This window comes from Agelaius tricolor, unplaced genomic scaffold (assembly GCF_023055355.1).
Source record: "Agelaius tricolor isolate 1412-34295 unplaced genomic scaffold, bAgeTri1.0.p SCAF_42, whole genome shotgun sequence".
In the NCBI taxonomy this organism is placed as follows: Eukaryota; Metazoa; Chordata; class Aves; order Passeriformes; family Icteridae; genus Agelaius; species Agelaius tricolor.
The window spans coordinates 2989616-3001282 of NW_027269302.1; the positions used below are offsets into that span (position 1 = coordinate 2989616).

General features: G+C 59.8%; 2 protein-coding genes and 1 long non-coding RNA gene across 3 annotated transcripts in view; 2 read left to right on the forward strand and 1 right to left on the reverse strand.

Moving 5' to 3' along the window:
- The window catches only part of LOC139603915 (zinc finger protein 239-like), a 169557-nt gene that overhangs the window by 14707 nt on the left and 143183 nt on the right, over positions 1 to 11667 (forward strand). The gene's annotated exons all lie outside the window — the stretch shown is intronic.
- Positions 2855 to 4671, forward strand: LOC139603926 (uncharacterized). Its single transcript, XR_011683858.1, has 2 exons — positions 2855 to 3373; positions 3528 to 4671. It is a non-coding gene; the product is annotated as an uncharacterized lncRNA (long non-coding RNA).
- LOC139603942 (maestro heat-like repeat-containing protein family member 7) lies at positions 7683 to 10802 on the reverse strand. The gene is made up of 9 exons (XM_071454943.1): positions 10761 to 10802; positions 10206 to 10523; positions 9870 to 10018; positions 9488 to 9632; positions 9116 to 9309; positions 8896 to 9033; positions 8508 to 8622; positions 8153 to 8290; positions 7683 to 7952 (listed from the first exon to the last, which is right to left on the reverse strand). Exons 1-9 carry the CDS (start codon positions 10800 to 10802, stop codon positions 7683 to 7685), a joined length of 1509 nt encoding a protein of 502 aa, XP_071311044.1.

Below are 11667 nucleotides of genomic sequence, written 5' to 3' on the forward strand. Positions count from 1 at the left end.
ATGGTGTGACATCACAGAGATGGCTGTGTGACATCACAGGAAGCATTGTGACATCACAGTGGCTGAGTGACATCACAGGGGCAGTGTGACAGCACAGGAGCATTGTGACATCACAGCGGTTGTGTGACATCACAGGGGCTGTGTGAGGTCACTGGGGAGGTCACTCTGCCCCGGCCCCCTCACAGCTCCCCCCAGGGCAGTCCAACCCTGCTCGTGCACAGCAGGGTCCCCTGTCCCCCTGGGTCCCCCCGCCCCTGGCCCCGCAGCCTCCCCCAGAGGATGTTCCACGAGATCGACCCCAGAGCCTGACACGGGGACGGGGGCCGGGGCCCTGGGGGTGGCACAGGGGGACAGGGACCCCCCGGCAGCGTCCCCGTGTCCCCCAGGGCCAGAGCCTGGGCCAGGGCTCCTTCACCCTGTTATAGATAAATATCATAATATTGGCTTTTTGCAAATATTAAAATGGATTTTATATGTGTGGTGTTAAAGTAACTTTGTTCTAAAGATATAGTTTTTATTTCTGTCGTTAATTAAGCTCAGTGAAATAGCTGCTTGTGTTAAACTGCCTGCTTGGATAGGATAACATCCAATGCACACAGGATGAGGACACCTGTACAGATCTGCCAGCTATCAGCACTCCCCGTCTGAAGGCAGAGTGCAGCAAGGCCCAAAACCTGGAGGTGATAAAGACAAGGAGCCAAAACCACAGCCAAGAAACACACATGCTCTGAAAAGGCAGACCCAGGGAGGGGCCATGTAAAATCATTCCTGGAATATGTAAAGTAGTTTATGGATATGCATGAGGGTCTATGAATATGCACCAGGCTGATGCAAGGGGAAAGGTATTTCAGGGGGATCCCAAAAGGTAACAGGGTGCCCACGTTTTCCAGTGGCCCCAGTGAGGTGTTAGTTATCCCCCAGTCATGCCCAGTATATCCCAGTTGCCTCCAGCAGACAACCAGTCCTTCCCCGTTCCTCCAGTTTGCTTGCAGCATCATCCCAGTTTCCCTCAGCTGCTCCCAGTAGCCCAAAGTGGGATCCCAGTCACTCCCTTTCAACCCCAATATGATCCCAGTAAGCTCCAGTTTGATCCCAGTCCCATGCCAGCCCTCCCAGGGTGGTCCCAGTATAAACCCAGTTGCTTCCAGTCTCTCCCAGTATGGTCCCAGCTGCCTCCAGCGTGGTTCCAGTTGCTTCCTAGATCAGCCCAGTCAGTCCCAGTATGATGCCATTTGCTGCCAGCGTGCTCCCAGTTGCTCCCAGTCAGGCCCAGTCTGGGGGATGATGTGCAGGGTGTGCTCCCAGTCACTCTCAGATCCTCCCAGTATTAGTCCAGTCCCTCCCAGTATGATCCAAATATGGCCCCAGTGTGCTCCCAGTTACTGCCAGAATAAACCAGTTTTGCTCCACATGGTTCCAGTTGCTCTCTTTCACGCTGACTTTCCTTCAAGTCTCCCCCAGTATCTCCCAGTGTAGCCCAGTTCCCTCCAGCATCTTTCCAGTTCATCCAGTATGATCCCATTTGCTCCCAAGCACTCCCAGTCAGCCTCAGTGTAGTGGCACTCACTGCCAGAATGATCCCAGTCACCTCCAGCATGGTCCCAGTTCATCCCAGTATAATCCCAGCAGTTTCCAATCACCCCCAGCATGCACCCATTCAGTTCCAGTTCCTCCCAGTTGCTCCTAGCATGTCCCCAGTTCCTCACAGCGACTCCCAGGAACACTCAGCACCATCCCAGTAAATCCCATTTGTCCCTAACATGGTCTCAAGTGCCCCCCACAGGCTCCTACTCACTCCCAGTATGATCCCAGTATGATCCCAGTGTCCCTAGGTGCAATCACAGTCTGCCCTGATACAGCAGTATGATGCCAATATAATGGCGGTACAAACCCAGTAGAGTCCCAGTACAATCCCAGCATGATGTCAGTACAAAGCCAGCACAGCCCCAGTCACTCCCAGTACGATCCCAGTGCAGCCCAGTCCCTGGCAGTGCTGCCACTGCTGGGATCCCCCAGGCCTGTGTGCGTTCCCCCCTGGCGGATGTGCCGAGAGGAGCCCCATGGGCTGGCAGGGGCCAGGCAGGGTCCCCAGCAAGGCCCAGTTTGGATGTGCAGCCCCCAGTTTGCCCAGTTTGCCTCTCCTTTGGCCCGGGCCGGGTTCCCCCCGCCCGCAGCGGCTGGGAGCAGCCGAGAGCCCCGCGCTGCCCATGCCGACCTGGCCCGGCTCCATCGCCGCTGCTGCCGCGGGCTGCGAGGGCTGCGGGAACGGGGCACCGAGGGTGTGGCTGCTGCTGGGGGAGGAGGAGGAGGGAGGGAAGGGTAGGGATGGAGTGGGAGGAGGAGGCAGGGTTAAGGGGGAGGAGGGGGAGAAGGGATGGAAGGGGCGGGATGGAAGAGGAGAAGGAGGTGGGGATAAGACAGGGGAGGAGGAGGAGGGGGGATGGAGAGGAGGAGCGGGAGGAGAAAGAGCAGTGAAGGAGGCGGGGTTAGGGGGGAGGAGAAGAAGGAGGCGGAGATAAGACAGAGGAGGAGGCGGAGGAAGAGGAGGGACAAAGGCGGATCAAGGCTGAGCTGTACGAACCACGCGGTCTCGATCCCTGCCTGAATTCACAGCCCCCACCTGTGGGATCATCGCCCCCCCCATGGCTCCGGTGAGCGGGGAGGGGGAGCCCGGCCCGGATATCCCGGGGGGTCCCTGGGTTGGGTTTTTGGGGGGATGTTTGGAGAATGAAGACGTCCAAGGCTGAGCGGAAAAGGCCCCTCGGGGGGACATCGGGGGGTGGCGGTGGCGGCTGCCGGCAGAGGCAGCCTGGAGGAGCAGAGCCCTGTGTGCCCCAGGAGGCCAAAGTGGGGAGGCCAGAGAGGGGGGAGCGCCGCCATTGGCGGGAGCCTCAAGAGCCTGGAGAGGGGCAGGGGGGACTCCTTGGAGCCGCTGCAGCCCAGAGCAGAGAATGAGGGGAGAAGGGAGCCCGGGAGCCCAAACAGCCCCGGCATCCCGAAATGGGGAGAGCCAAGAGGGGGGAGCTTTTGGCATTGCTGGCACTGCCAGCAGCCTGGGCAGGGGGGGCACCCAGGAGAAGGGGGATCCCCAATCCATGCGTGACCGCAGCAGCTGGGACAGGGTGGAACCCTGGACACCAGAGGGGAGGGACCAGGGACAGGAAACTCCTGGGAGGCTTTTTCAGGGCTGAATCTTGGTGTTTGGGAGGTTTTTATGGAGTCCAGGTGGCCGGTGACTTGTAGAGATGGACTCGGGCAGAGGGAACTTCAAACTCAATGTGCTCATCCCTTGTTTTCTGCAAACTGGGATTTCCCATTCCCAACCCCTGGGAGGCTGTGAGGAAGAGGAAAATGCCCTGGGACACTGAGGCAGGTGAGGAGGAAGTCAGTGCCCCTTTCCCCTCTGTGCTGCTCCGTCTCCCAGCCCAGCAGGGCCCCCGGCTGCAGCATAGCCCTGGGGGGATCTCGTTGCCCTTGCCTGTGGCACGGAGGCAAATCCCATGCTGTCCTTGTCCTTCCTCGCCCAGAGCAGGAGCTGAGCATGGAGAGCAGGGAGGACAAATGCCCGCGGCAGAACCTGGTGGCAGAGGCCGTTTTGAGCGGCTCCACGGCGCAGGAAGCCAACGAGGAGGAAAAGCCCCGGAGATGCCGCACGAGGAGGGGCTGCAAACGCAGATGGCGGGGATGTGAGGGGGAAAGAGGCAGCCTGGGCCGGGAAGGCGGCCGGAGATGGAGCCAGAGCTCGGAGCTGGTGCTCCATGAGCAGCTCCATGATGGAGAGAAGCCCCACACATGCGTGGAGTGTGGGAAGAGCTTCAGGAGGAACTGCCACCTGATCAGGCACCAGAGGACCCACACTGGGGAACGGCCCTGCGAGTGTGGGCAGTGTGGGAAGAGCTTCAGAGAGAGCTCCAGCCTGATCAAGCACCAAAGGATCCACACGGTCAGAAGCCCTATGAGTGTTCCGTGTGGGAAGAGCTTCAGGCGTAGCTGTGACCTGATGGGCACCAGAGGATCCATGATGGGGAACGGCCCCATGAGTGTGGGGAGTGTGGGAAGAGCTTCTGCCACCATTCCCAGCTGATCTGCCACCAAAAGATCCACACTGGGGAGAGGCCTTACAAGCGTCCCCAGTGTGGGAAGAGCTTCTCCAGCAGCTCTCACTTGACCCAACAACAATGGGTCAGGAGTGATCGATCTGTCACCTCAAAACCATTCAAATCCCACTGAAAATAACTGAATTTTAACCCCAAAAGGCTCAATTCCACCTCAGATTGCTTGTTCCCTCCTCAGAAAAACTCAGTCTCAGGCCAAACTCACTCAATTCCACAGCTGCCAGGGTGAAATAGAGTTAGGAGAAGACTGGGAGAAGTGGGATCTCAGTTTGGAGCAATGGGATGGGGATTGTGTGGGACTGGGTGTGTGGGATGTATTTGATAGCAAATAAAACTTTCAGAGTTACTGATTTCTGTCCCGTTCATTTTCAGTCAGTTCTGTTTGCAGAGTGCCACCTTCTCAGCTGATTCAATTCCTTTTTTAAATCATCTAACGCAAACAATCCAAAAACTAATATCCAAATAAAACCACCCCACACAATTAAATGTTTAAAAATAATTTTAATTTTTTAAGAGTACTTAACGATATAATTAAAGTTTAATTTTTTGGTTAAAATGTTTGAGAAATTATAGTGGTGTTTGGTTTTGTGTTTAGTATATTTGTAATATGAATTTTTAACTAAGGTGTGTTAGATTGTATGTTAGTTTTTTAGATATTTTTTATCTGAAGTATATTGGTTATTGAGTTAAAACTTTCAAAAGGTATTTCTTGATTTATAATTTGTTTATTTATATGCATTGGTAATATTATAGTAATAGTTGTTGGTTTGGGTTGAATCATTGTTGGAGTATTGTAAAGAAGAGTTGAGATTTTTATATTTCATTTATATTTTAATTTATTTAATTTCAATATTATATCTTTGTTTATAATTTTATTGTATTTTGTTGAGAGGATAGGAAGGAAGTTCAAGGGCAGGAACATTTTTTCCTGGCTGGGAACTGGAATTCCAAACCCTGGGAGTGTGTGCAGGACCCCACAGACTGGGATCAAATATGGGCTGGGATCAAATATGGGCTGGGATCAAATATGGGCTGGGATCCTTTGGATTTGGGCTGCACAGGCTGGGACCATATGGATCAGGACCACACAGACTGGGATCAACTGGACTGGGATCAAATATGGGCTGGGACTCTATGGAATGGGGCCATACAGATCAGGATGATCGAGACTGGGATGAACTGGGTTGAGATTATAGGGACTGGGATTGCACAGCCTGGGAAAAAGCTTTGGCTACCATTGGCTGCCTTTGGCTGCCATCCCCGTCTGAAGGTGGCCACATCAAGTTGGTTTGATCCTGTTTGGGGGTCCCATCCCCCTCTTTCCCGCTGCTCTCCCGCCCCTTCCCCATCGTTCCCCCAGTCCCCAATCCCCTCCCCCGTGCTTGGTTTTGGGGGTTCCAGGCCCCTCCTGCTCCCTTTGGGGGTCCCGACCCCCCTTTGGTTGAATTTGAGGCCCCCCCGCCCCCCTTCTCCCCGCGCCCCCCGCTCCCCCCGCGGCCGGGGGGGCTCCCAGCGCCCCCAGTGCCACCAGTGCGGCCCCAGCTGCCCCCGCACGCCCCATCCCCATCGCCGGGGTCACCGCCCCCCGCCCCAAATTCCGCTCCTGGGCACTGAGAGCCATCAGCGACAAACGCTCTGATTGGCTGGGAATGGCCCCTGGAGCAGCGGCACAGGGACCTCTGCAGCCTGAGCTGCCCTTGCTCCTCTCTGTCCGTGCCCAGAACGCAGCGCGCAGGGGAACGGCAGCAGGGCCCTGCGCCTCCCCGGCCTCTGGTTTTGCGTCGCTTCAGCTCCACGGAGACGCGGCTCAAGTGAAAAACTCAAACAGTTTATTAAGGCAAAGCGAAGGGGAGGGCTGAGCTGGGAGGCAGAAAAGGGGATGGGCAGGGCCTGAGGGCTGCAGGGAGGCAGCTGCCAACAGGGAGAGAGATGGCAGGAGCTCCTGGAGCTTGCCACGGGCTCAGCTCTGAGCAGCCAGAGCTGTGCCTGGAGCTCCAGCTGGTCCATCCTGCTTTGCAGATGCTCCCATCTTCAATGGGCACTGGAAATCGCCGATGGACGTCGGTACATCTGATCCAGCAGACCAACAAAGTCCTGCAGATCTTCTTTCAAAGGTCATCTGAAGCAGTTTGCTCATGCACGATGGGCTCTCATCTTCCTTCAGGGCTTGAAGAGCTGGAAGAGAGAGGAACAGAGGCACGGTCAGAGGCCAGGTTGAGGGAATCCAAGGAAAGCCTCCTGCCAGGGCCATCCCAGCCGGCTCTTGCCATGGCCAGGAGGGAGCGGGAGACAAGGGCTTGGGCCGGAAGGTGCTGGCCACGGATCGCCCACGTTTCCCTGACAGCTCTCTGGGCTCTGCCCCCGCCGCCCCTGGTCCGCACGGGGAGCAGAGCCCTCCGCAGCCCGGGCACGGATTGTAGCTGCGGGGCCGGGATGTGCACCTGCCCCCGGCGGTGCTCGCTGCCACGCGGCTGCCCTGACTCACCCTCAGTGAGGACCTGGAGCTCCTCCTTCTGCCCCATCATGAGCACTCCGGCGAGCCCTGGCAAGACAGAGACCGTGGCGGCGCCAGGCGGCGCAGCTGCCCGGCACGGGCGCTGCCAGCCCTGCGGCCGCACGCCCTCCGGCCCGGGCAGGGCTCCTGCCGGCCCCTGCCGCACGCTGCCGCCCGAGGGCTCGGCTGCGGGAGGGCGGCGGCAGCGCCGAGGGCGGCCGGGGCTGCAGCGGCCCGGGCGCGGCTCCCGCTGTAGCCGGGGCAGCAGCCGGGCCGGGGGCAGGGAGGGGCGCCGGGCTCGGGGCTCACCGATGAACCTGATGGCCGCCTCTCGCAGGGGCCTCTGTGGGCTCCGCAGGCGGGGCAGGGCCCAGCGCAGGTGCTCGGCCGCTCGGCTCTCGTCCTGCAGCAGCTGCGGGGAGCGCCGGCAGGGAAGGCTCGGCACGGGCTCTGCCCCTCGGCCGGGCGCTCCCTGCGCCCAGCAGCGGCCGAGCCGGCCCGCACGGCCCGGGGCAGGGAGCAGCGGGGGCGGCGCAGGCTGGCGGGCCCGGCTGCGGCGCCGGGCAGGGCCACAGCTGCCAGCGCCCCGCACCGAGCACCGGGGGCAGGGCTCGGGCTCCCGGGCTGGCCTTACCAGGCTCTCGGCGAACTTCGTCCGCCGCTCCTTCGTCAGCAGCTCCTCCAGGTCCCTCCTCCTCAGGAAGCGTGCCGCACAAAGCAGGGCTTGGCCGGAGGCCTGGAGAGCGGCAGAGAGCCGCAGGTGGCACCAGAGCCCAGGGCGCGGGACCCGGGTCACAGCCAGGGGAGGCTGGAGCCCGCCAGGCGCCGGGGCAGGAGGCGGCCGAGCCCCCTGCCAGGGATGCGGCAGCGTCACAGAAAACCTCACCTTGGCCACCTGCAGGTTCTCATCGTGCCAGCGCAAGAATAGAGGGAGCAGGCTCTGGTTCACGACTGTTGTGAGAAGCTCTTCCCCCTCTTCCACTACCAGCTCCATCACCTTGCAGAAGAGCTGAATGGAGAGCAGCTGCACGTGGCTGTTGTCCTGGAAGGAAAGGAAAAGTCCTAAGCACCAACTACTCCAGGCCCATTGGGGCAAAGGCCCAGAACTGCACAGGGCACAAAGTTTCCAGGTAGCATCCAGTGCCCTTGGCTGGGGCACAGAGCCTTATGTTCTCAAAGTGTGGCAGGAGGGGCTCAGCCAGCTTCAGGGCAGTGAAGGGTAGCAGGAGGTCTTTGTCCTGGAGCATATGTGTGAGCACACAGAGGCTCATCCAGACCACCTCTGCATCTGGATCATCCAGCTGCTGCACCAGGTGTTGATAGAGGCCACGTATTCCTTCTCCCTGTGTGCAAGACCAGGCTGTGCTGTGAAGCCGTGAACGGCCGCAGCACCAACAGCTGCTTGGGGCACTGGGGCAGCTGAGGCGGGAGGCAGGAGAGCTGGGAGCAGCTGCCTCTGCTGCCAAAGGCCAGCCAAGCCCAGAGGTCTGCATTGCCCAGTCCCATGCTGCCAGCGGGGCTTCAGCCACTGCCCCCTTCTCACCAGCGAGGGCTCCTTGCTGAGCACCACGAGGCCTCTGAGCACCAGGCGCAGCCTGTCCCTGCACTGGCTGGGCAGGTGCCTGGATACCACCAGCAGGGCACTGGGACCGTGTTTGCTCAAGTCCAGGCACTCGAGGAGCTGAAAGGCACAGGCCAGTGACGGGGGAGCCGGCCGGCAGGAGCCCGGAGCCGCACAGGGCTGGGCCCAGGCAGCAGCAGCAGCAGCACCAGCACCAGCACCAGCAGCAGCAGCAGCAGCAGCACAGGGCGTGGGCAGCGTCCCAGGCGGCTGCGGCTCCCAGAGGGCAGAGAGCTGGGAGGCAGCTCAGCCAGGCAGCGCTGCACACCCGGCTCACCTCCACAAGGAACGCCAGGGCAGGCAGATGCCAGCGGGGCTGCTTCCCCATGAGCAGGCTGAGCAGGTGCGAGGCCATGTAGGGACACAAGGGGCTCAAGCCACGGCGCATCTCCCTGCCAGGGGAAAAAGGCACCAAGGCCCTGAGCCAGGCGGGCAAACCTCTCTCTGACTCACAGAGGGCTGATCTTTCCCCAGCACTCTGCAAGGGCACATGGGCCCCTTGGGAGGCAGCTGCTCCTGGGCATCCTCCTCTCCCAGCCTTTTCCAGTCTTCTCGGCCCTCCCTTGCTGACAAGGCCCTCTCGCTGACAACCCCGGGGACTGTGTGGGGCACTCTGGGCAGGGGGCACAAACGCTGGCAGTGGTGGCAGGAGTAAGGGATCTCACCTGGCCAGCAGACCCACTGCATAGTGCTGGCTGTTGGCACAGAGCAGGGTGTCCCAGAGCTGCTTTTGCTCCAAAGCCAACAGATTCTTGCCAAAGCCCAGGCGGGAGAGCAGAGCCTTCATGGTCTGTGCTGCAAACCTGCGTGCCGAGCAAAGGCCAGGTCACTCTGTGAGCGCTGGCCCTGGTCACAAGGACATGGGAAGGACGGGGCGACTGGCACCTGTTGGGGTGGCAAGGAAGGCCGTGTTCCTCCTGGCACGCCCTCCAGAAGCTCCAGGTCTCAATGTCCCCTGGCATCTGCTCTGTGGCAGTGACAATTTGCAAGAACAGAGCCACGAACAGTTGGGGAGAATGAAGCAGAATGGCATAGTGCCACTCAGACATGGGGGCAATCCTCCACAGCACCAGAGTGGCCTGCAAGAGACAAAGCAGCCCAAGGCAGCGCTCAGTGCCAGGGTGTCCATGAAGCACCCGGCTTGCAGCCCCTAGGCCGGCTTTGAGCCCAGGCAGGGAGCTGCAGGCTGGGGAGAGCAGGGAGAGCTGCTGGGGAGGCGACCGGGAGGGCGAGCAAAGGCCAGCTCCAGAAACTCACAGCCAGGGCAAAGACAGCCTTGTTGTCCCCGCAGGAGAAGCTGCCGTAGGGCGGCTGCTCCTCCATGGCAGAGAGCAGCGCTGGAAGCACCTCCTGGGCGGCCACTCCCGACGTGCCCATGGCTCTCCACATCAGCGCGGCGGCTCTGTGGGAGCAGAGCTGTGCGTCAGCACCGTGCCCCGTGCGGCTGCGTGGGGCCGGGGGACAGAGCCCCGGTGCCCTGAGGGGCAGGAGGGAGCATGGCAGAGGCTCAGGAAACAGAGGGGCCCGAGGCTCCCGCAGCTCTCCACCTGTCTGGCAGAGCCCGCTGGACAGGCTGGACAGGGCCAGGGGCCCTACGGGCCAGGGAGCACCGAGCTCTCGAGGCAGTTGTGCCCCGTACCTGTCACACCTTGGGGCACAGCACAGGAGGCTCATCACCACTTGAGCAGGGTGTTCCTCCGTCAGGCTCAGAATCTCCATTTGCAGCCTGGCGTCCACGGTGACACAGGACGCCAGTCTCTGGAGAATGTCCCTGACCCTGGCTAACACCTGGAGGAGGCGCCATGGGGAAGACTTGGAGTGCTGTCCAAGGGAGCAACTTGCCCAGCTTGCCCCAAGAAGTGCTTGCCTTCCCAGCCCACTGTGATGGCCTCAAAGGCTGAGGGGGTCCAGCGGACGTAGCTTGAGGGGCCACGTGATCCTGGGAGGCCTTCAGCCCTGGCCCCAGGCTGCTTACCTGCTGTGGAGAAGCAGCTCCCTTCTGGAAAAGCTCCAGAGTGGCTGCAGGAGTCCCGGTCAGTGCGGGCATGGCCTGAGTCTCTGGCACGCCCTGAGCCTGGGTGTGGGTGGTGGCCGTGCCCTCAGTCAGGGCCGTGTCAGCCTCCGCCCTGCCCTGGGCCGTGTCCTGCTCAGAGGCTGCTGCGAGCTCCGAGGATGCTGAGCTGGCAGCAGCCTCTGCCCGCAGCTCGCCGGGCCTGGGGTCGGGCTGGGCCGTGCCCTTGGTGCCGGTGCCGCCGGTCTTTGTGCGGCCAAGACGCAGGAGCCACCGCAGTGCCTGCAGCAGAAGGAAGGGCGGGAAGAGAGGGACATTCCATGGCCTGCTCCAAGCGCGGGGCTCGGCCGGGCAGTGCCAGCAGGCCCGGCCCAGGTGGGGACGGCCGCAGGTACCTGCGCTGCTCTGCGGAACAGGCCAGGGGTGCGCTCCGGCTCTTGAGTCCGGTCCTTGGCTGCACCTTCCCTTTTTCAGTGGTGCTTTTGCCGTCCTTGGCTGCGGTAGGACCCGAACTCCTACACTGATCGACCATGGCAACCGGCAATCTGTCGGGGTCACCATTGGTCGTGAACGGCGGAAGAATTGCAGCACACAATATGCGTGATCAACAAATCTCCAAGTTTATTGATAGCTCACACATATTTATATTGGTGTTAATGAAGCTTATACATATTGCAAAGCTGAGCTCATTATTGGTTAAAACACACATGAATCAACCACACTTCTATGCTCTAATGATTATTTTGTTTCTATGTTTACGTTCCTGTGGCTATTCTACCTAGGCTATCTTCATTTTTCTGGCAAAAGATTCTCTCCCCCATCTTCATGTTGCAGCAAGGTCACCATGACCCTTGTCAGTGATTGGACACTGACTACTTAATCCCCAGCTTGTTTCCCCGAACTTTATCCAACGGTATCACATCAAAGTGGCCTTTCTCAGCTAGCCAATTATCCACAAAGCTCTCCACATCTCCCCAACCCCAAATTCACCCCGAACCCCCCAAATCTCCCCCTCCCCAATCCAGAACACCCCAAAACCCCAAATCCAGAACCCCAAACCCCAAAAATGAAGACCCCAGACCCAATTTTTGGGTTCAAATCTCCCTTTATTGACGCTGGGATTCCCACCCCGGTTTTTGGGGTTCCCTTGGGGTTTTTTGGGGGTTCCCCCACCCCAAATTCACTCCAAACCCCCCAAATCTCCCCCTCCCCAATCCAGAACACCCCAAAACCCAGAACCCCAAACCCAGAACCCCAAACCCAGAACCCCCAAAAACCCAAACCCAGGCGGATTTTGGGCTCCAATCCCCCTTTATTGGGAGTCGTCCCTAAGGGATTGCCCTGGGGTTTTTGGGGTTCCCCCACCCCAAATTTCACCTAGAACCCCCCAAATCTCCCCCTCCCCAATCCAGGACACCCCAAACAC

Coding starts and splice junctions, on each gene's coding strand:
- LOC139603942 (XM_071454943.1), bottom strand. CDS start 10,802: ATGGTGACCCCGACAGATTGCCGGTTGCCATGGTCGATCAGT. Junction 9,034..9,115: donor CTTCCTTGCCACCCCAACAG/GTGCCAGTCGCC, acceptor CTCGGCACGCAG/GTTTGCAGCACAGACCATGA. Junction 8,291..8,507: donor CCCTGGCGTTCCTTGTGGAG/GTGAGCCGGGTG, acceptor TGTGCCTTTCAG/CTCCTCGAGTGCCTGGACTT.